The sequence below is a fragment of the Sceloporus undulatus genome, chromosome 1 (genome assembly GCF_019175285.1).
Source record: "Sceloporus undulatus isolate JIND9_A2432 ecotype Alabama chromosome 1, SceUnd_v1.1, whole genome shotgun sequence".
In the NCBI taxonomy this organism is placed as follows: domain Eukaryota; kingdom Metazoa; phylum Chordata; class Lepidosauria; order Squamata; family Phrynosomatidae; genus Sceloporus; species Sceloporus undulatus.
Window position 1 is genome coordinate 272,716,052 of NC_056522.1, and position 22,707 is coordinate 272,738,758.

Sequence of the window (22,707 nt, forward strand, 5' to 3'; positions counted from 1 at the left end):
TTTTATCTATAAAGTAGACGTTAGGGTCCAAGCCATGCATTTTCATGATTCATGTGTTTATTTGAAGAGTCTGCATTCTGAATTGGAGCATCATTAGGGGGTGCAGGTGGAACCAGGTGACACTCTAAGGGAGGGATACCACTGCTCCCCAAACATCTGCCTTGCCATTTGCCTATGTCCCTTTAAAATGTAGAAGGGATGGTGTGAGTGGGACAAGGCTCAACAGGGGGACGAAAGAAGAGACCCCAGATTTTTGTTTGAATTTTTTTAAAAAAATTAAAAATTCAGTTTAAATCTTTTGTCCTAAAAATCACATCTTACCAAAATTTCACTTAAACCACATAAAACACTATACATGCAAAGATATTTAGGCCCTGTGTATGATGGTGTAATTTAAAGGTATAATTTTAATTTTGCTAGTTGTTTATATCACAACTATTGCTACTACATTTCAGTGATATATGGAAATTATGATTGATGAGTAACATTAGTACAAAAATTATTACTAAGGATTCCATATGGTATAGGATGAATGGGGTGAGGTGACATCACACCATGAGTTGCTGTACTGGGTGATGCCAACTGTAGTGAAGCTACTGTTCTGAATTCACATGTTATCTTACGTCTGCATTATTTACATTCCAGATTTTAAGCATATTAACTATAAGAGAAATATGTTACTTTTATCAAATTCATATGCAAGTTCACATATTAAATTTCATTTCTATTAGCAGAGGTATATTGTCCGACCGCCTCCCCCCCCCCTTTTTTAGATAATATACTTCTTTTTCTTGCCCTTCTTTATATGTCTAGTCCTATGCAGAAATATAAACAAAACTTTGTAAGGGCACAATTTCAGGAAATGTTGTTTTCTGATAGAAAACTGAAACATAGAAGTCAAAATTATTATGAGATTTTTCTTTGATATTGCAGACAGTTTCCAATGAAGACAAAAGCTCTTTCACAGATTTTAATACAAGTGAGAAAGAATTATCTGATCTAATTCTGGCACTAGCTATCACAGAAATCCACTGGCTGCAAACTCTAGACAACATTAAAGCATGAAACATGAGTAGGTATTAGAAATATTAAAAATAAAGTATTAAAAATAACCCAAGCATGATAAGAAATATACTTCATCGGCTAACATTAAGCCCCCTTCTTTGAAAAGAACAGCTCACTTATTTTGTGGCAAAGAATGACATCTTGAAATTGGGAGGCAGGACAGAACCTGAAACTCTTTTTTAATACATACAGCCAATGTGATTGCAAGCTCCTCTGTTATTGCTCTTATGACAATTTCAGCCTAATGGCAAACCCCCTCTGAAGAAACTTGTCAAGAAAAGCTGATGGTAGGCGAATGCCTTTGGGTCAGCATAAGTCGGAAACAACTTGAAGACACACAACAACAACAATTTAAATATGGAGGTAAAACACACAGTCAAAATCAAGCTGCTTCTCGGAAAGAACAGGAACAAAATCTGGAATTTTCTGGCCTTTTGAATCAGTCTGGATGTGCCATGAATGGAAAAAATACCCTTGATTCATATACCCTGGTACTGCCCACTCTGACTAACATAAGTATCTCTACAGGGTTTCAGCCAGGACTTCACATGGGTATTTGCAGGGCCATGCTCCATAAAGGTGAAGAATTTAGTCTACGTAATTGCTTAAATTATATTGCCTACCTGTAAAAATGAATGACCATGAGTCAAGCAGGGTGGCTCATAGTTAAATGAGGAATCACTGGAGAGTATACTCTCTTGGGGAAGATTCTCTCTCCAGCTTTCTACAAACTCTTCAATATCTTCTGTGAGCTTCCCTGAGGAAAAGTGCACAATTATATCAATGCAAGAGATCCTCTTTTAAAATCATTGTTTATTCCCTGGGGATCTCTGTCCATCTGCCAATCAGTTTTCGAGTCTCTTTCATTGTCCCTCTAATTCTAAACCAGGGTAGGGAAATTATGAACTGCAGACCACATGCAGCCCCTCAGAGCTATTTCTGTGGGTGCCACAGGTCCCCCCCCCCCCCGCACACACAAACAAATCTTCTGGGGAAAGATGCCCCTCCCCACCCTAAAAAATAAAGGGTCTGCTAGTATCTCTCTGTTACCTCCACAAGGCTGTTTTAGGATTAGGAGAGGCCTTTTTTCCAATGGGAGGGGACCAGGAAATTGATTAATGGGTTGGAATATTTAAATCCAAGGTCAATGTTTCCTGATACCCTTGTAGCATGCCAAGAGGAAAAGCAAACTTTTTCCATGTCTTAATATGCAACCTGGGAAAAGTTGATGCATTATTAATGTGTTATCTCTGCATCTTTGGAATATATGTATGATGAGAAAAATCTGCTATTATAAATATATTTATTTTCCATGTTAAATCCTATATTGTAATATCTTAAATTGGCACTGTAAAATAGAACAGAAAATGCATTTGGATTCTTTTATTTAAACTTTTATTAAATCTTTAGCTACCTTACCATTTCCTTTATAACTTTTTCATATCTAAGTGCTACATAAACATCCACTACTTGTTGTTGCTAAGGATGACAATGAACTTAACCATAGAATGAACATATCTTGTTAAATTAGGTTAAATACTCACCATAACTAGTGGCAAGCTCATCTTGCAATATAGCATTGTTGTTACCACATAACCCATGAGTTTTGCCCAAGTAGTCAGGAGCCATCTTAATATAAACAGCAGATGTACCATCCCAAGCCAGAGAAAATGCATATTGGTGTCTAACGATAACATATCCAGCCAGTTTTTGGATGTACACGTTTCCTATGGTATATGGCAACTGTATTCTAGGAAGAAAGAAAAATTAAAAATCTTACCATAAACAAAGATGCAGTTCACAATACTTCTTAAATTTCAATAAAGTACCATACTTTTAAGTCTAAAAATGTATGCCCAAAAATTGGCCTCAAAATCCTAGGTCGACTTATTTAAGAGTCAGTATGGTAATGTGATAGCAGTTCTTTCAGATTTCCCCATGCAGTTTCTTTTTGTCCTGAGCCAAACAGATAAGAGCCCTTGGTGATTGATTGATTGATTGATTACTGTTATATTAACAGTCCCTCTCCCATCCTCATGCTTCACTGTCTCAGGAACAAAGACTGAAACACTGAAGCCTTATATTGATTGCTGCTTCCCTCTTGCTGCTCGCATACACACACTGAAAGAGCCTCCAAGTTTTACACTCGACCTATCCACAGGTCATGTCAAAATCCAGAATTCTGGCCCCAAAACTTGCCCTTGACATATACATGGGGTCAATTTATCATCAAGTATATACGGTAATTACTGTACCCATCTACCTAAGAATTACATCATCAGTGGCTAGAGCGATTTGGCACCAGTTTTTACCATAGTGTAAAAGAGCTCCACTCATGGGCAGTGGGCACACCAGTTCTAGAAATCCCTGTTATAACTGAGGAAAAAAATATGTTGAGATCTACCACCTGTAGTAGTTCAGGAACTGTGCTTGTGGATCTGCAGACACAGCATGGTGTTCTGGGTGGCCTGCCAAGCCAGAAGGTGCCATTTTGGAAACGAGCTGGGTCTATCAGATGAAGCCATCATTGAATGGAAAGGAAAACATGGCCTACAGTGGCACAGGCTCTTGTCTCTGTGATTTGGCGAAGGTCAGTTTCTGCCCCCTCTTGTTTTGGAGATACATTTGGGAGGCAATGATTTGGTTTTGGTGAAGGGCAGGGCCCTTGTTTGTCAGGCCATTCATGACATGCGGTACATTCGTGAGAGATGGCCTTTTGTTATGCTGTTAGGATTGGCGATGTTGCCACGCCAAGTTTGGGGCAGTGGAGGTGATCCACGCCTTTTCAATAGGGGCTGTAGAAGGGCCAACAATGAGATCTGCAAGGCAATGAATAGAGGACTGGGTTTCTACCTGGCTCACGATGATATTGTGTTGCTTAAACCTGAGCTCTACCGAGCAGATGGCATCCACCTTTCTGAAATGGGGAACCAGCTCTTTCTTTGAGATCTGCAAGCTGGGGTGGTAGCCTGCTTGGCAAGCCTTGTGAGGGAGAGGGGCTAAATTATACTTGCCCCTTATCTGTGGCATAGGTGGGGGGAGATAGACGTTTCGGTGAACACCTCGGCACCCTCTTAAAGGTGGGTCTCTGGAACTGAGGTTTATGTCTTGAGACTAAACATGAAGGGATAGAGACTTGCCTTGGGGATGGCCTGAGATTTAAACCCTCACTTAAGTCTTGAGAGTTAAATGGGGGAGTCTTGGGTTGGCCTTCCGGATGAGGGCTGGCTGGGGAACAACCCAAATTATGGATTGCCCTTTGGAAGCTGGAGAATTGGTCTTGGAGCAGACCGCCAGCTGTTTCTACACAAGGTGCTCCCCCCTGGGCTTGCATTTCTCAAAGAAATAAAATTAAATAGGTTGAGTTTTAATAAAGTTGCCCATTTTACAACCCAATTCTCTGTGTCTGGTCTCGTTATTCAATGAATTGGTCAGCAAATCCCTGTTATAACTGAGGAAAAAAATATGTTGAGATCTACCACATATTCAGGAACGGTGCTTACATATGCATATACTAGAACAATATAGCAAGTAAAAGCACTGCAGACCAGATAAGTACATATTTCATTTACCTAATTCCTTTGTAAGTGACCTCTTTACTTAATCTGATTTCTCCATCTCCAGAAAAGTATAGACTAATCGATCGTTTACAAAAATAGGGGAAAGACTTGCAATGTGGATCATTATGGACCTGCCAAAAAAAGGGAGAAGTTGATATTTTAACAATATTTTCAGCATGTCACATAATGCTTTAGAAACTGAATTCAAAAATTATTTTAAAATTGTAGTCTCCATGAGTGAAGGCCTAGGACTGCGTCTACACAGCAAAAATAATGCAGTTTGACACAACTTTAATGGTCATGGCTCAAAAATATGGAATTCTGGGATTTGTAGTTTTGTGAGGTATTCAGCCTTCTCTGTCAGAGAGCTCTGGGCCATAACAAACAGCAAATCCCAGGATTCCATAGGATGTAACCATGACAGTTAAAGCAGTGTCAAACTGCATTAATTTTTCAGTGTGGCAGGGTCAAGCTGCATATCTTGATTAGTAAGTAAAATTGATTGTCATCTTGTGCAGAATAAAATTTGGAAGCACAAACATAGACATGAAGCTTGGAATGTTTTGGTTCAGTCAAGAAACTCACCCACTTCTTTGCAACTACTGTTAGCATACCAGCAATCTATTCTGTAAGATGGGATTCAAAAAGCTACATGTACAGTGGGACCTTGTTATCTGCTGGGGTTTGGTTCCAGGATCCCCCATGGATAACAAAATCCATGGATGCTCAAGTCTCATTAAATATAAAGCAGAGTAAAATGGAAAATATAAAATGGAAAACCAAGGTTTGCAATTTGGAATTTATGCTTTTAAAAAAAATATTTTCAAGCCACAGATGCTTGAATCCATGGATAAGAAGGGCCGACTGTACTCTTCAATCTGTATATACAGGGTTTTATGCAACTTCTTACAAAAACACACTCCCCACAGCTACAAAGTAAAAAACAATGCCTAAGATCTAGAAGTTGGGGCTGCTAGCGGTAAGAAAATTCAGCACCATTTGTGCACATGGAAGAGTTTTACTTCCATGTATGCATGCCACAGACAACGGGCCGTTACAGACCGCCCTCAAGTGGCCGTTCTCCCGCCACCGCCATTAGCTGCGGCGGGAAGCCCCAGCGGCCAGACCGTGAGGTTTACAGCCGCAGCGAAAAAGGAGCGCCGAAACGGCGCTCCTTTTTGGCCACCAGAAGTGGCACCACGAGGCGTGAGGCGCGCACTCACGGCATCACTTCCACCACGCCATGTCTGGGCACACAGCGTCCATGACGTAAAAATGGCAGCGCCCATGTGGATGGGCGCTGCCATTTAGGACGCGCTCCGTGAGTGTTGGGAATGGGGTCGGTTAGGAAGGGCAACCCTTCCTAATCCTAGCACGCCCCTTCCTAACCCTAGGACGTGTGGAGCGCGTCCTAAGTGGTGGTCTGTAACCCGCCAGAATTTGAAAGCACTGAGATAGTCGGCTATACTGCCTTGGCTTCCTCTTATATCCTTTGTGACACGTGCTGAGCCATTGTCTAGAGTTCTAACTAAACAAGCAGCCTAAATAACTGGAATGACGAATCTGCAGTATTTCTTCACTCAGAATTGAACCATTTCTGTAACTACGTTTGGAAAGTTTAAAAACTTTAAACAAAAAAAATCTTAAATTTTTTGCATTTATTGTGAACTAAATAGGTTTTATTTGAAACAAATTTTAATCTCTTACTTGTATAGAGAAGCTTTGCTCATCCACTTCATTATGTCTGACAAGACAATATGTAGATTTCCCAGAGAAAAAGTAGTAGAGGCCATCAAAGGTTTCATAGTGGTATTGTCCCCATGTTCTACATATACTGTCTCGTTCCGCTCCTGTGTTATGCACTAGGGAAAGAAGGGGGGAGGATATTTATTTATTTAGGTAGCAACACTTTTTAATGATGTTTATCCTATTTTTAGAGTGAGTGACAATGGCAGCAATTTATCCCAAAAGGAGAGAAGCATGCATTTAAGAAGTGTCTAGCTACAGAAAGATCCTGTCTTCATCAACTTCTATCTCTGAGTAAAATAAAGAGCCCTAAATTACATTTTAGTACCTATTAGAGAATTGCACCTAGCCCTGAAATAACAAACCTAGGCACGTTACAGACCGCCTAAAAGTGGCGGTCTGCCGGCGGCGCCAGTTGCTGCGTCCAGGAACCACAGCGGCCAAACCGCACAATTCCCCGGCGCAGCCGAAAAGAAGCGCCAAAATGGCACTTCTTTTTTGCACCCTGGAAGTGGGGCTGCAAGGTGCTAGTCACGCACTCACAGCGTCACTTCTGGGTTGCAATGTGCGGACGCTATGTGTCCGCTACATCAAGATGGTGGGCCCCATGTTGACGGGTGCCGCCATTTTGTATGGACCCAGTCCGTACTAGGATTGAGGGGCGTCAGGAAGTGGGGACGTACTATAGGCGCGTCTGTAACATGCCCTAGTTCTGAGTCTTAAGTCACACAAGAAACACTAAAATATTTTCATAGAATCATAGAGTTGGAAGAGACCGCATGGGCCATCCAGTCCAACCTCCTGCCATGCAGAAAATCCAAATCAAAGTATCCCCAACAGATGGCCATCCAGCCTCTGCTTAAAGACATCCAAGGAAGGAGACTCCACTACTTACCTATCTGACATCTTGATCCAGTTGCATTATATCGACTACAGTCACACAGCTGCCAATGCACGCATTCACCTCCATTAAAGCATGTAAATGAATCTAAGAGAGAATGTAATAATTTACTTCTGAGTCACATACGTTTTTAATTGGATGAACATGTGAAAGCAGATAAAATGATACATCGTTCAAATTGATGGACTGTTCAAATTCTTTGCAGAAAATAACTATACTGGTAAATATTCATTTTAGACTAGACTACCATCTGTGAATATTAATCACATAGACGTTTATCGTTCTGGCTGCAACAAATAAAATGCATGCAAAGTGATAAGGCAGTTTATACCCTCACTAGACAACTCTTTCAATGCACATTTCAGTAGCAACCCATTCATCAGAGAAAAAAAAATTCCACTGCTGCCAATACACAACTGAGAAAGAGAGACAGTTAAGCAAGCATTTTTTACTATTAAAAAAAGGAAAAAGTCTATTTGTTTGTCTCAGTACTGGAAATCACATATCAACTACTTGAGGGCAAAATTTGCATTCCTATATGTGGATTTCTGTATGTGCCCCTTTAACAGAAAACATGTTGCTAAATCACTACAGTTTAACCAAAATGCCTACTTAGGGCCAGTTCATACATTCCATATATTGGGTGTATCCTTTCCTGTATATTCAGTGGACCATCGGCCCAACACATGGAAGCCACACTGTTCATTTGGATCCAGAGCTTGATACAATGCCCTGAAGTATGTGCATAGAATTCACTGTATCGAGAAGCTCCCTTACTACAGAAGGACAATGCCTTTGTATGCAAGCCTACATATGCAATCAAAAATAAATGAGTATGGCTCTCATATGTTGTCCTGGGTGACTTCAACATCTCCCTCACGGCCAGCTCTGTTCCATCTGGTGCGGCTCGGGAATTCATGGAAACCATGGCGGCCATGGGCCTGTCCCAGCTGATACAGGGTCCTACGCATTGTGCGGGTAATACTCTCGATTTGGTCTTCTGTTCGGAGGCGGAAAATCCGTGGGTGGAAATAGCCAATATTTCCCCCTTGTCATGGACGGATCATTTCCTGGTAGAGGCGAAAATCAAGGCTTCTACCCAGTTTCCCCCCCCGGGGGTGGCGGACCTATTAGAATGGTCCACCCTCGAAGGCTGATGGAACCTGAGAGGTTCCAAGAAGCCTTAGAGGGGCTCACGGTTGGAAATGACGGCGACTCTGTTGATGCCCTTACCGGTATCTGGAATACCGGTCTCTCTGGGGCTATACACAGAATCGCTCCCAAGCGCCCTCTCAGGCCCGCTTCCAAATGTAAGCCCTGGTATACGGAAGATCTCCGGGCGAGGAAGCGGGTTCTGCGACGGCTAGAGTACCGTTGGCGGAAACACCTTTGCTCAAACGACAAGACTCTCCTAGACCGACTGTTAAAGGACTACGGAGAGGCAATACGAGCAACAAAGAATTCGTTCTATGGTGCTCGTATTGCGTCCGCGGAGTCGCGTCCGGCAGAGTTGTTCAGGGTGGTCAGGGAGCTAACTCAGCTCCCTCCCGCCCTGAACCAGATCCTGGAACCTTCTAAGGCCTGCTGTGACCTGTTTAACGACTTTTTCGTGGATAAAACTTCTCGTATAAGCGAAGGTCTGAACGCCGACGTTATGGCAGAACCTAGGGTAGAAGCGTCCAGAGCCTCCGTGGACTATGTTATACTGGATCAGTTTGAGTTGGTGAGTACCGAGGATGTGGACAAGATCCTCGGAAGTGTTCGGAAGACGACCTGCTCTCTTGATCCCTGTCCCTCATGGTTAGCAGCCCAGGGGGGACCAGCGGTGACACTTTTGTTACGCCGGATAATTAATACATCTTTCAGGGATGGGCGATTTCCATCGGATCTTAAATTGGCCATAGTAAGACCGATCCTAAAAAAGCCCTCCCTTGACCCCCTGGTTCATAATAATTATCGGCCTGTGTCGCTGTTACCATTTTTGGGAAAGGTGATCGAGAGGGCGGTTGCGATCCAGCTTCAGGCGGTCTTGGATGAAAAGGATTATCTGGACCCATTTCAAACTGGCTTCCGGGCGGGGCACGGGGTTGAGACGGCCATGGTCGCCTTGGTCGATGATCTCCGTTTGAGCATCGACAGGGGAAGCGTGTCCCTGTTGGTGCTCTTGGACATCTCAGCGGCTTTCGATACCATAGACCATGGTATCCTTCTGGGGCGCCTGGCCGAGGTGGGAATCGGGGGCACTGCGCTCCAGTGGTTCCGTTCCTACCTCTCTGGGAGGTCCCAGATGGTGCAGCTGGGGGACGTGTGCTCCAGTGAGCGGGCCCTTAAAACCGGGGTCCCTCAAGGAGCCATTCTGTCCCCCATGCTATTTAACATTTACATGAAACCGCTGGGAGAGATCATCCGGAGACATGGGGCGCGGGGTTATCAGTACGCTGATGACACCCAAATTATTTTCTCTATGTCTCCGACTGATGCAGTGACTGGGGATGGCGTCTCTCCTCTCGTGACCTGTCTGGAGTCAGTAATGGGCTGGATGAGGGAAAACCGACTCAAACTTAATCCAGAGAAAACGGAGGTACTAGTGATAGGTCCCCCTGGTCCAGGAATGGCGGTGGTTCCACCTGTCCTGAATGGGGTCACGCTCCCCGTGAAGGACTCCGTGCGTAGTCTGGGGGTGCTTCTTGACTCGTCCCTTCGCCTGACTGCTCAGGTGAATGCGACGGTCAAGAGTACCTGTTATCAGCTTCGGCTGATTCGCCAGCTGCGCCCATACCTGGCCCAGAGGGACCTTGAGACTGTTGTACACGCTCTGGTAACTTCGAGATTGGATTTCTGCAATGTACTCTACATGGGGCAACCCTTATACCAAACTCGGAAGCTGCAAATGGTGCAGAACATGGCAGCGCGGCTGGTCACTGGTGCTCCCAGGACCAGCCATATAACACCTGTGCTTAAAGATCTCCATTGGCTGCCCATCCGCTTCCGAGCCCAATATAAGGTGTTGGTTATTACCTATAAAGCCCTAAATGGCTTGGGCCCAGGATTCCTGAAGGACCGCCTCTCCCCATACATTCCGCCTCGCACCCTCAGAACATCTGGGCAGCAACTCCTAAAGGTGCCTGGGGCTAGGTTGGCTGTTACTGCCAGAAGATCCTTTTCCACAGCTGCCCCAGCCCTTTGGAATACGCTGCCCATGGAGCTCCGCTCATCTACCATCCTGGCCCAATTTAGGAAGGGTCTCAAAACCTTCCTATTTAATCAGGCATTCCCCGACTAAATATCCTGTGGGCCTCCCTCCTCTCTCGTGGCCGTGAGGTTGGGCTAGGGGTTTTTTATTGTTTTTAAGGATTGTTGTTTATATGTGTTTTTAATCTGTATGCTGTTTGCACTTCGGTGCATTTTGTAAGCCGCCCTGATCGTTGGAAGGGCGGGGTATAAATAAAAAATTTATTATTTATTTATTTATATGTTACAGGGAACACCATAGGCACATGTGCTGCAACAGCATGTAGAGTTTACATCTACTGCTTCTGCAAGGGGAATTAAATATGTTTAAAACACCAACAGAATACTGGTCAGTAACATGATTCGTTTTTTGTGGGTTTTTTTTTGGGGGGGGCTATGAGGCAGTGTTCTAGAAGAGTTTATTCCTGATGTTTCGCCAGCAGCTGTGGCTGGCATCTTCAGAGAATGCTGGAATGGAAGAGAATGGGTATATACACTGTTGGTTGAAAGGAGATTATTTGCACATTAATCTATGTATTGGTTTGTTGCTGAATGGGAAGGCCTACAGGGTGTCCATTTACTTAAAGATCCATTGTCTGCTTACCGCATATAGTGCAACTGTGGACAAGTCTACATAGGGACCACCAAATGCAGTGTTCAGATACAAATCAAGGAACACAAGAGAGAGTGCAGACTAGATCAGCCAGAAAAATCAGCAGTAGCAGAACATGTTATAAACCATCCTACATCGCTTGGGTCCAGAATACTTAAGGGAACACCTTCTTTCATACTGTCCGTCCTGCACTCTAAGGTCCTCGGGGAAGAATCAACTTCAGCCAATAAAATCTAGGCTAACTTCAGTCACCCAGAGGGCTTTTTCCTTCGCAGCTCCGAAGCTATGGAATGACCTGCCAAAGGAGATCTGTGACATTTCTACTCTTACAGCCTTTAAGAAGGCTCTTAAGACGGATCTCTTCCGGCAGAACTTCCCTACCTAGTTCCTCTCCCTGTTTACTGTGACGTACGTCACTCTGTCCACAAATTCTTCTCTTAAATTAATGAGAAGAATTAAATTAAAATTAATAAAAATTATATTCTTGCCTCAAGAAGAAGAGCCCTCCCTCCACCCCAACTGTCATCATCAGACCTGGGAGGGAGTGGAAAAGACAGGCCCAATTTCCATCAGGCCTAACTGTGAATTACTGTAACTAATGTCGCTCTCTTTTATTTTATTGTACTGTATTTTATTTATTTTTATTTTATTTTATTTTATTGTATTCTCTATATTTTTATTGTTGTAAACCATCCGGATTCCTTGTGATTGGGTGGGCTATAAATAAATCATTATTATTTGAAAAAACAGGATCATTTCAAGCAGTACCCATTCTTTATCTGCAAACACAATGCGGAAAATTTGTTTCTCCAGCCATCTTTCACCATTCTCCTAATGGGTACTGCTTGAAATGATCCTGTTTTTTCAAATAATAATGATTTATTTATGATGCTGCTTTTTTAAAAAACAAAACAAAGCGCTTCCAGCTAGACAGAGGGCAAGCAGAAAAAATTGGAGGCTGGGCAGGTGCAAAAAATCTTGGTAAAAAACAGCTCTTTGTCAGAGGCTGGATAACTGAGGTATGCTTTTATTTGAAATCAAACTGTATCCAAAACACTTCCTGGTGTATTTTTCAAATAACCCAACTTCATTAGGCAGATTAAGATGGACCACTGTTCTTTGATCATTTATTGCCAGGGATGATGTTAATAAGATCTGTGTTCCTCTTCCATACTCCTGAGAAGGGTCAGCCCCCATTAATTAGTTTTCCGCTAAATAACATAAGCTGCCACTTAAGTACTGTATAAGGTTTTTTTTTGTTTTTGTCTCTTGCCTTGACATTTATAAGCAAGCCAAAAACAAGAACATTCTCAGGTGTATTCTTTGATTATCTTTTATCACTGTTACCCATCATTAACCAGCTGGCAAAAAAGAAGGCAAACTTTGAAAATAGCAATTCAATTCCCAATTAAATTTCAAAGGCTGTTTTCAAGGTGATTTCTTGTTCTAAAAATACATTTTATTAAAAGTTTCATTGTCAGTTTTGTCCCAACAGCTGCTTCTTCAGCTGCCCAGTATTTAATTTCCATTTCTGAAGTATTATTTTTTGGAACCCGCCTCAATCCAAAAGGGAGAGGTGGGCTAAAAATTATTATTATTATTATTATTATTATTAAGTATTTAAGCAGAAATACTATTATTGGACTAACCAAACCATAGAATTCATCCAGTCTTTACCCATTTCCCTTTTATATCAGGAGCCATCATACTCAACATGTTCTACTCACTTTGACTTTACTCCTTAGGTTTCCATTCTCTTGCCTTTGTCTTATGTCTCATGCCTCTGGTTGTAAACCAGGGGCAGGCAAAGGTGATATAAAGCCCCCCTCAATTCCGTACCCCCACCCTTAGAATAGTATGTCTCTGCATAGCCCACAAGGAAGTAAATATCAGAGAGTGGAGACACAACAAGATCACACAGGGGCCAATATGGCCCCACAAACCCCAGCAACTGCCCACCAATTTATTTGCATAAAGAACTAGAAAGAAACTCTTTCTTTACAAGATTGTGGCATTAGATATCATCCATTATCAGTAGCTTGATATCAGCTTGGCACTTTAACATCTGAGACAGTATCCCTCCTTGATATATATCTGCCTGAATATTAAGATGAGATGGGTAGACAATTCCTGCATATCTCTTGTTGGGAATACACTCAAGTCCCGTTTGTTTCAATGGCACAGTGGCACAGCCGCCACAGGTGCGCACGCCATTGTAACAAATAGGGCTTGCTGTCCGCATAAGCTTAAAGCTGTGGATGGCAAGCCTACGGATAGGGTGAGCATGCTGTATATGGAGATGTGGATGATGGGCTTCTCAGCTTTAACGCCCTAGATGTAGAATGCCCCTCACTTGGAAGCCAAAACTGGCACTAATAATGGCCTCACTTTGACTTTAAATTAAAACCTACTTGTTCATTCAGATGTTTGAGGCCTGGTTTTGTTTCAACTGGATTGTGGGTTGTGAGATGTTTTGATTTGTGTCTCACTTTGAGATCTTCAGTTACAAGGTAGGCCAGATATATTTCAAGTAAAAAATAAATAACTACAAATGTCAAAGATGCCCTTCAAGATCCTGGGACCCTTTCACACCATACAGTTTTAGCTCTATGATTCCACTTTAATTGCCATGACAACATCTTATGGAATCCTGGGATTTCCATCTTAGGAACTGGCACAAAGAATTCTCTGCCAGAGACCAAATTACTGTACAAATCCCAGAATGCCAAACAATGTTCTATGGCACTTTAAGGGGAATCATAGTGCTATAACTCTGTAGTGTGAAGAGGACCCTGGGGAAGAACCCCTGGAGCTTTAACAGTTTTTCATTCCTGAATCTAAGGGAATTGAAAAGATCTAGACTGATATACTTGTGACTTTTGATTTAATATGCTTTGGATATAAACCAGCATTCAGACTAACAAAAGACGTCAAAACAACTACATAAGCTTCAGTCCTTATTGCTAGAGATCATGTTTTCATTTTGTTTTTGGCAGCAGCAGGAGTACTAAAAACCACAATAAAGAGTTTTGGACACAAGTAAGTAATTTTTGTTTACATAATCCTAGCCTATTTAAAAACACAGCATGTTTATTGTGAGTGTAACTCTATGACAAGGTGTGCAATTGCTATTTCAAAAAACTAGAATCCAACATCTGTAAAATTCAGTAAACATATGCAAACAATCAGGATAGATTTAAAAGTATTTTTTCCCATCATGGCAGAATCATTTAAATTTACCTCATAGAAAATCTGAAGAGATAAAAGTGCAAAAATCTGATAAACACAATTTCTGAATCTGTGTCATTATTCACTAATTCTATTGTGATAAAGAACTTAGGTAGGTATTGGTGATACTCTACCATTTCAGTTTCTTCTTAGGATAAGAAGTTACTTTTAGAACAGGACAAAGAGAAACAGAATGGTCCCAACTAGTAAAGAGGCCAGGCAAGACTGCACCCTTTCACCCTATCTGTTCAATGTATATGCAGAAAATATTATACAAAAAGCAGAATTGGACACAAAAGAAAAAAGAGTGAAAATAGAAGAAAGGAATATCAACCATCTAAGATATGCAAATGCCACCATACAACTAGCAGAAAATATTGTAGACCTAGAACAACTACTAAGAAAGATCAAAGAAGAAAGTCCAAAGGTAGGCTTATTGCTGAACATAAAGGCCCGGTACAGACGGGCCTCGTGGCACGTCTTGTTGACATGCTAGGGTTGCCTCTGGGTGTCACTTACAGACGTCCCGCAACCCTAGCACATACAGTATTCTGTACGTCAAAATGGCAGTATCCTGTACGGGTTCTTTTTGCTCCCCGAGGAAGCCGCGTGGTTTGTCCGCTGCAGCTTGCTCACAGAGCAAAACAAGGAGCCGGCAGACCGCCCTTTTTGGGCGGACTGTACCAGACCAAAGAAAACAAAACTAATGACCATGGAAGATCTACACAAATTCAAACTAGACAGTGAGGAAATTGAAATAGTAAAAGAGGACCAGTACATACCTCTGAAAAAGGCCAGACTGTATGTGGCCTGTTTCCTTCCGCAGCAGCCAAACTCGCAATAGCACAGTTGTGATGTAAGCAACTCGCAGTAACGTCTATATGCTGCGCATCGCTTACGTCAAAATGGTGGCGCCCATGTGCAAGGGACACCGCCATTAGGCTGCTGCCATGACATGTTAAGGTTGTGGAGTGTGCGATTGCCGCGCACTCTGGATCCCTAATATCAGCGGCAGCACGCTCCTTTCGGCCCATCTGTCTCGGGCCAGAGTTCCCGTAACTTTGGTCAAACACTGATGAGAATGGGGACTGCAGTTAAAAAAATCAGAAGAAGGCTAAGATTGGAGTGGACACCTAGAAAAGAACTAGAAAAGATCCTAAAGAGCAAAAATATATGGTACAACTAACCATGAAAGCGAGAAACATACAAGCAGTTGTATTCACAATTGCCATATATGGATGTGAGAGCTGGACAATTAGTTTTGGACCCAAAAGATGTATATACCGTGTCTGAGAATTTTAGGTTTTTAACTAAAAAAAATCTCGCTCAACGTATACACAAGTCAATACAGTAATCAGTACGAGCCTCTCCCTAGCCAGCCCAGCTGGGGAGGGAGAGGTTAGGAAGGGCGGCTGATTGCCCTGCAGCCTCTCCCCAATCAGGTTCCTCCCTGGGAGAAAGCCCAGCTGCAGAGAGGCTGGAAAGGGTGGTTGATGGCCCTGTAGCCTCTCCCAAGCTAGGCTCCCTCCCCAAGAAAAAGCCTAGCTGGGGAGACACTGGGGAGGATGATCAATCGCCCTGGAGCCTGTCCACAGCTGGGCTCCTCTCTGAGAAAGCCCAGCTGCAGAGAGGCTGGAAAGAGTGACCGATCACCCTTCAGCCTCTCCACAGCCAGGCTGCCTCCTAAAGTCTAACATTTGACTTATCCATGGGTCATACCAAAATCCATAATTTTGGCTCAAAAAGTTGACGTCGACTTATACACAAGGTCGACTTATAGTCAAGTATACAGTAAGAAAACAGATTAAAAGAAAATAAATTAATTTGAGATATGGTGCTGCGGATTCTGCGGACAGCCACAAAAGACAAACACATGTGTCCTACAACAGAAAAAGCCAGAAATCTCCCTGGAAGCCAAGATGACAAAACTGAGGCTGTCATACTTTGGTCACATCATGAGAAGGCACGACATATTGGAAAAAACAACAATGCTAGGAAAGGTGGAGGGAAGTATAAAGGAAGGCCTCATACTAGGTGGAAAGATTCTACAGTGCGCCCATGTCATACGCAGGTGCTGTTTACACGGCTTTCAGCTTATGCTGAAAGCCACACAATGGAAGTTGAATGGCACGCACACTGCACCACACGTCATTCATGAGCCCCATTATTTTCAATGGCGCTTGAGCATATGTGCTATTTGCTTTACACGGAGGGGTCCAGAACTGATCCCCACGTAAGGCACGGGTGCACTGTATTAAGCAAGTCATGGGTATGAGTTTGCAGGAACTAAGCAAAGTAGTGGAGGGTAGGGAGTCTTGGGGTTGTCTCATCCACAGGGTTGCCATGAGTTGAGATTGACTTAAGGGAGGTTAACAACAACAAAGTATCTTCTCATTATAAGGCAAGCACTGAAATGCTACAACTCATTTGAAAACATGTTAGCTAGTGACTGTGCAGTACTTCCAAGAAGTTCTTTTCATTAGCTACCAACAGAACTACCTAGCTCTGTATGGGCTAAAAACCATCTAGTCTCCACCATTGTGCTCTTTCCCTCTCACCCCCTTAGATACTCTTTCTTCCCATTCTTCATCATCCATATCAGTGCTCTTTCTCTCCAATGAAACTAAATGCTTCTTCTGTCCGCCACATGTTCATTCTTCTTCCCCAACCCAATGTTGTTTCTCTTTCATTTGCTTTTTCTCTAGTCTCCCTTGCCTTCACTCTCTCTCACTAGTTTTTCCTTCCTACCCCACTGCTCATTCAGCCTTTGATACTCACCACGCTCTACCCTCCTTACCAAGCAACTTTTGTTCTTTCTTTTGCTCTCAACATTTTGAAACTGCAATTGTGCCTCTGACTCATATGCATCTACCTAGAGGCCTCTGGATTGTCAGGCTTGACTTAAACTTTTTCTCTGCTCATTAAAGAAATATGCCACCTGGAGACTACAGAAAGTACTAGAGATAAATTAGATAAACAAAGGCGGGTTACAGACCACCAAAAAATATGTAGTGACTACGTATTAGGGTTAGGAAGGTGCGGTGCTTCCGCACCTCCCTAACCCTAATACGTAGTCACTACATATTTTTTTGGCGGTGGCCATTCCAGACGGCCGCCACCATGTTTACGTCTTGGATGCATAGTGTCGAGACGTGTCACAGCGCCTATGACGTCGCAAGTGCGCCAGCGGCACCTCACGGCGTCATAGCTGCGCTGCAGAAAGAAGCTCCATTTTGGAGCCGCGCGGTTTGGCTGCAACGGCTCCCTCATGGAGCAAACAGCGGCGGCGGCAGATCGCCGCAAAGCGGTGGTTTATAACCCTCCTAAAGTTAATTCATTTTAAAAACCAGATACACATTGAAGAACCATTAATATGCAAGTCAGCTTTCACAAGTATGTTTTACAATCTCAGACCTATAGTGGGGACAGAAACAATACCTTAAATAGATATGCCAAGTCTCACATTGACAGGGGACAGACCATCCAAAAAGAACAGACTCCCGGTGCCTAGTTTTGCTCCGCAGAGAAGACGCAGCCACCAAACCGCAGGACTTCCCCACATAGCAAAAAGAACCCATAAAAAGCAGGTTCTTCTTGCACCGCCAATGGCGCACTCACGACGTCATAAAGGCGCTATGTGTCTGGCACATAACAATGGCAGTGCCCGTCTGTACAGGGCGCCGCCATTTTGACGCCCTTGTCACGTGCGAGGAGTGAGGGGTGTCTAGAAGCGCCGCCACAAGGCACCCCTCACACGTGACGAGGGCGTCCTTTTCGGCCCATCTGGACTGGGCCTAACCTAGGCATAATAATCCTTTGGACAGTTTGTTTGGTACAATAGGACTAGAGCTATTTTTAAAAAAGCTCTTGCTAAGGTTGTCACTAACATTCTTTAAAAAATATTAAAATGTTAAGGAACTTACTGGAAGACTGACAGATTGTGCTGCGAAATTGTTTTTCCTTCGGAGAAAACACTGTGGGAGATGAAGAGTTATACACTGATGTTCCAAATACCTGTACAGAAAGAACAACTATTAATTCAAAATAAATATATTAATTCCCACAATTTTAATGCTAACAAGGAATGTATGCTTGCACATACCTAATTTGCCATCAAACATAAATAATTTCAGAGAGCATTCAGGCTCAATGCATAAGACAACCCATAGTTAGTAATGCCACTAAAACTCAACATTAGTCAGCTTCTAAGTCAAATCTGACAAATTCTGGATTCCTAGGTGTGAATGAGCCTTTACATATAACAAATCTTAAAGTTTTTCATAACTTAATCTGAGTTAATTTGTTTTTTCTGTACCTGCTTTGCATGGTCTACATGATGGTTGGTTTTGCTTGTTTCAAATTAAGATATTTTCCAGCTAAGAGAATTAGGGAACTGTGTGTGTTTAGCCTGGAGAAGAGACAGATAAGGGGTGATACGATAGCCCTGTTTAAGTATTTGAAGGGGTGTCACATTGAGAATGGACCAAGCTTGTTTTCTGCTGCTCCAGAGGCTAGAACACGGAACAATGGATGCAAGCTACAGGAAAAGAGATTCCACTTCAACATGATGAGGAACTTCCTGACAGTAAAACCTGTTTGACAGTGGAACACACTCCCTTGGAGTGTGGTGGAGTCTTCTTCCTTGGAGGTCTTTAAAGAGAGGCTGGATGGCCATCTGTCAGGGATGCTTTGAGTGTGATTTCGTGCATGGCAGGGGGTTGGGCTGGATGGCCCTTGGGGTCTCTTCCAATTTATGATTCTATGATTCTACTGTATATTTCTCTGTGTTTTATTTTACATCTATTCCACCTTTTGTCCAGGAACTAAAAAGGCTGTCTATAACCCCTCTCCACCAGTTTTTGTCTTTACACTAGTCCTTGAAGAGAGGTTAGTCTGAGCAGTTGTAATTGTTTCAAGGTGAGCTTTAATATCTATATCAAATTTTATTATATTAAACAGCAGATGTTACTATGCGTGTTGGGAGGAGATGTTAGAGCTCATGCAGTGGTCCTTATAAAGATGTATAGCACACATATCCTCATCTTCATCTGTGAAATGTTAAAGGCTATGTTTTGGTAATTCAGATGAATGAAGAAATATTACATTGATACCCCTCAAGCTTGGAAATAAGAGTTTTTCCAGAGTCCAAGAGTTCAGTAATGTAAGATCCTAAGTTTACTGCATTACATTTTGCATTAGCTGACTCTTCAGGAGACACAAATACCTCACCTTAACTTTTGTTGTGCCTCATTGTTGAAAGCAGTGGTCCCCAAACTTTTTTAGCCTACCGCCCCCTTTTCTTTTGGGTGTTAACCCTAGCGGCCCCCATTGCATATTTTTTTATACTGTTCTTCATATAGTCATGTTGGCCACATGACCAAGGAATCATCTCTACTTTCTCCCTTGGCTTTGTAATAGAGTTGAGCACCATGCCCTTCATTCAGAAATGACTAGACAACTTGTCAAGGGAAAGCCTTTACCTTTATTTTTTCTACTGCAAATTCAAAACTAATCTTGGTTGCTGCACCCTTTGCACCCAGTCACCTTGGGAGCAGCAAACCAACCAAGCAGCTGGCTGAGAAGTAACCAAGCTTCCTGCTTATGAGAGCCTTGCAGCTAAGGCCCACACAGGTAAGAAGCTTCTTGGTTATTGTTTGACTGGAGTTATTGCTCCCTTTGTATCCTGTCATCCTGGGAGCAGCAACTGAGCAGCTGGCCAAGCAGCAACTGAGAACATCTCACTTGTGCCAGCCATGTAGCAAAGGCCAGTGAGAGACTCTCAATCATTTATCAGGACAGAGAAAGGCACAGCTGGTGTGTGGGTAAGGGGTTTACAGAGGCCACATGCTCTGAACTGGAGATTGGTAGGGGCTGGAAAGGGAGAGATTTAACTATAGGAGCTGCTCCAAGACAAAGCACTTTCCAAGATTTGAGCACAGATACTCCTTCCCCAGAGATATGTCTTCCCCACACTGCTTCAAGTGTCCACTCTTGCACAAAAAAATATTTCTTCTGCTACCTCTGTCCGATCAAAGAAAGCAGGAGCAGCAGAGCAACTCCAACCTGCTAACCAAGTGCCAGCAAATCTCACAAAGCTTCAGCAGGGTCCCAAACCTGAAAGTTATTTTTGTCACTACTTCACCACCAGCATGTGCTCTAACTCTTTGCTCCAATCTGTCCCAAAATGGCCCTGCTTTGAGCCACAGAAGCAATGCCCTGACCTGAAGCCTTGCATAATTTTCCCAGTTGCCCCTACTAGTGAAAGGCACAATAAGGTAGTGAGCTGTCAGGCAAAATTACAGGAAGTGCATTAATGACATAGCTTGCCCAGGGGATGGGGAATTATTAGGTTATGCTGAAGCCAAACTGTCATATACAACTGGCTCCTCAAAGGGAAGGGGGACAGAATGGTCTCCAGTTGGCAAGAGTATCAGGCAAGGCTGCATCTTGTCATCTTATTTGTTTAAGTCAGTGATATCCAAACTCTGGCCCTCCAGTTGTTTTGGACTTCAGTTCCCAGAATCCCAAACCATTGGCCAAGGTGGCCGAGGCTTCTGGGAGCTAAAGTCCAAAACAACTGGAGGGCCAGAGTTTGGACATTGCTGATTTAAGTAGTATGCCGAAAATATCATACATAAAGTAGGATTAGACTCAGAGGAAGGAGTTGTGAAAACTGGAGGAAGGAACATAAATAATTTAAGATATGCAGATAACACCATACTAACAGGAGAAAATAGCAAAGATTTGGAACAATTCTTGCAGAAAGTCAAGGAAAACTGTGCAAAGGCAGGTTTAGAGTTGAACATTAAGAAAACAAAAGTAACAGTCACAGATGACATACAGAACTTTAAAGTAGATGAAGAAGATATTGAAATACAGTAGTTCAGGATTTTCCATACCTTGGCTCAGTCTATTAATGAGCATGGAGACTGCAGTCAAGAAATCTGTAGACTGGGACTTGGAAAGGAAGTTATGAAGGTACTAGACAAGATCTTGAAGTGTCAAGATATATAATTGAATGCTAAAGTTAGGATGGTTCATGCCATCATACTTCCAATTTCTATGTATGGTTCTGAAAGATGGACAGTGAAAAAAGCTGATAGGAAGAAAATAAATTCATTTTAGATGTGGTATGGAGAATTGTTCAGCAGATAGCATGGACTGCTAAAAAGGGAAATAGGTCCTAGAACAAATCAAGACTGAGCTCTCCCTAGAAGCCAAGGTGATGAAACTGAGGCTGTCATACTTTAGCCATATCATGAGAAGACATGTCTCACTAGAAGAGACAATAATGCTTAGTAAAACAAAAAGCAGAAAGAAAAGAGGAAGACCAGACTCAAGATGGATAGACTCAACTGCTGAGTTTGTGAGGCCTGAGCAGTGATACTGATGATAGGGGGACATTGAGGTCTCTCATTCATACGGTCACTATAACTCAAAGTCAATTTGGCAACAGTTAACAACAACAAATATAAGGCATATACTGTGTCAGCTATGGCAGCTACTGTATATCACAGTTGTTGCTCATTCACATTGCATAATTGTAATGCTATGATTTCACTTTAACCTCTATGGCTCCATCCTATGGAATCCTGGGATTGGCAGTTTAGGGAGGGGCACTTAGCATTCTCAGCCAGAAAGAGCCTTTAGTGCCTCTAACCCAACTGCAGACCCCCGATTCCATAGGAGGCAGCTATTTCAGTTGAAGTGGAGTCATAGCTCTATAACTATGTAGGTAGTATAAATGGGCCACTGGTTTATAGTTCTGCTCTAGTATACAGGGCTAGTCTGGCACCTACGTATTACTAGTGTTACTTTTTCCTTATTGATATGGTTTTAACTAATAGCATTCAAAGTGCTCCATTTACAGCTTTTGAATACATATTTTCAATCTAACAGTATTGCAGATGTGCAATTTAGAATTAGCAGTGAAGGAAAAAGGCATCAAGAGAGTCTGTCAGCATTCCCTAGGTGCCTTTCATAAAACCAAGTCTTCAGCCTTATCAGCAATTGATTCAATTACCAGTTTGTAGTTACGCAGAATATGTCTTTCTCTACTGAACTTCTTAAGAAACAAAGAATGGGAAAGACAGAATCTGATTTAACTTAGAGGAAACTAATGAAACTGTCCCTATGTAAAATCTATAAAACAAAAATCTTAAAAAAAAATAAAAAGCCCACTATTCAGTAAATAAAAAAATTATATAAAGCAGGGCGGGAATAATGTGATTTTTTATTGAATTACAACTTCCAGCATTCGTCAACATTAATGGGAAGCTTACTAATAGACCTCAAGTCTTTATCAATTATTTTTCCTAGTGAAGAAAATGATTATTTAAATGAATTTATTTAATTTCAGTTAC

General features: G+C 42.4%; 1 protein-coding gene across 1 annotated transcript in view; it reads right to left on the reverse strand.

Annotated features, from left to right (window-relative positions):
* The window catches only part of OTOG (otogelin), a 165,019-nt gene that overhangs the window by 137,453 nt on the left and 4,859 nt on the right, over window positions 1-22,707 (reverse strand). The window contains exons 4-9 of the mRNA XM_042459445.1: window positions 18,268-18,358; window positions 7,267-7,359; window positions 6,333-6,487; window positions 4,638-4,756; window positions 2,610-2,815; window positions 1,689-1,822 (exon numbers count right to left, since the gene is read on the reverse strand). Of these exons, the coding sequence (XP_042315379.1) occupies window positions 1,689-1,822; window positions 2,610-2,815; window positions 4,638-4,756; window positions 6,333-6,487; window positions 7,267-7,359; window positions 18,268-18,358 (798 nt within the window). The remainder of the gene's footprint in view (window positions 1-1,688; window positions 1,823-2,609; window positions 2,816-4,637; window positions 4,757-6,332; window positions 6,488-7,266; window positions 7,360-18,267; window positions 18,359-22,707) is intronic.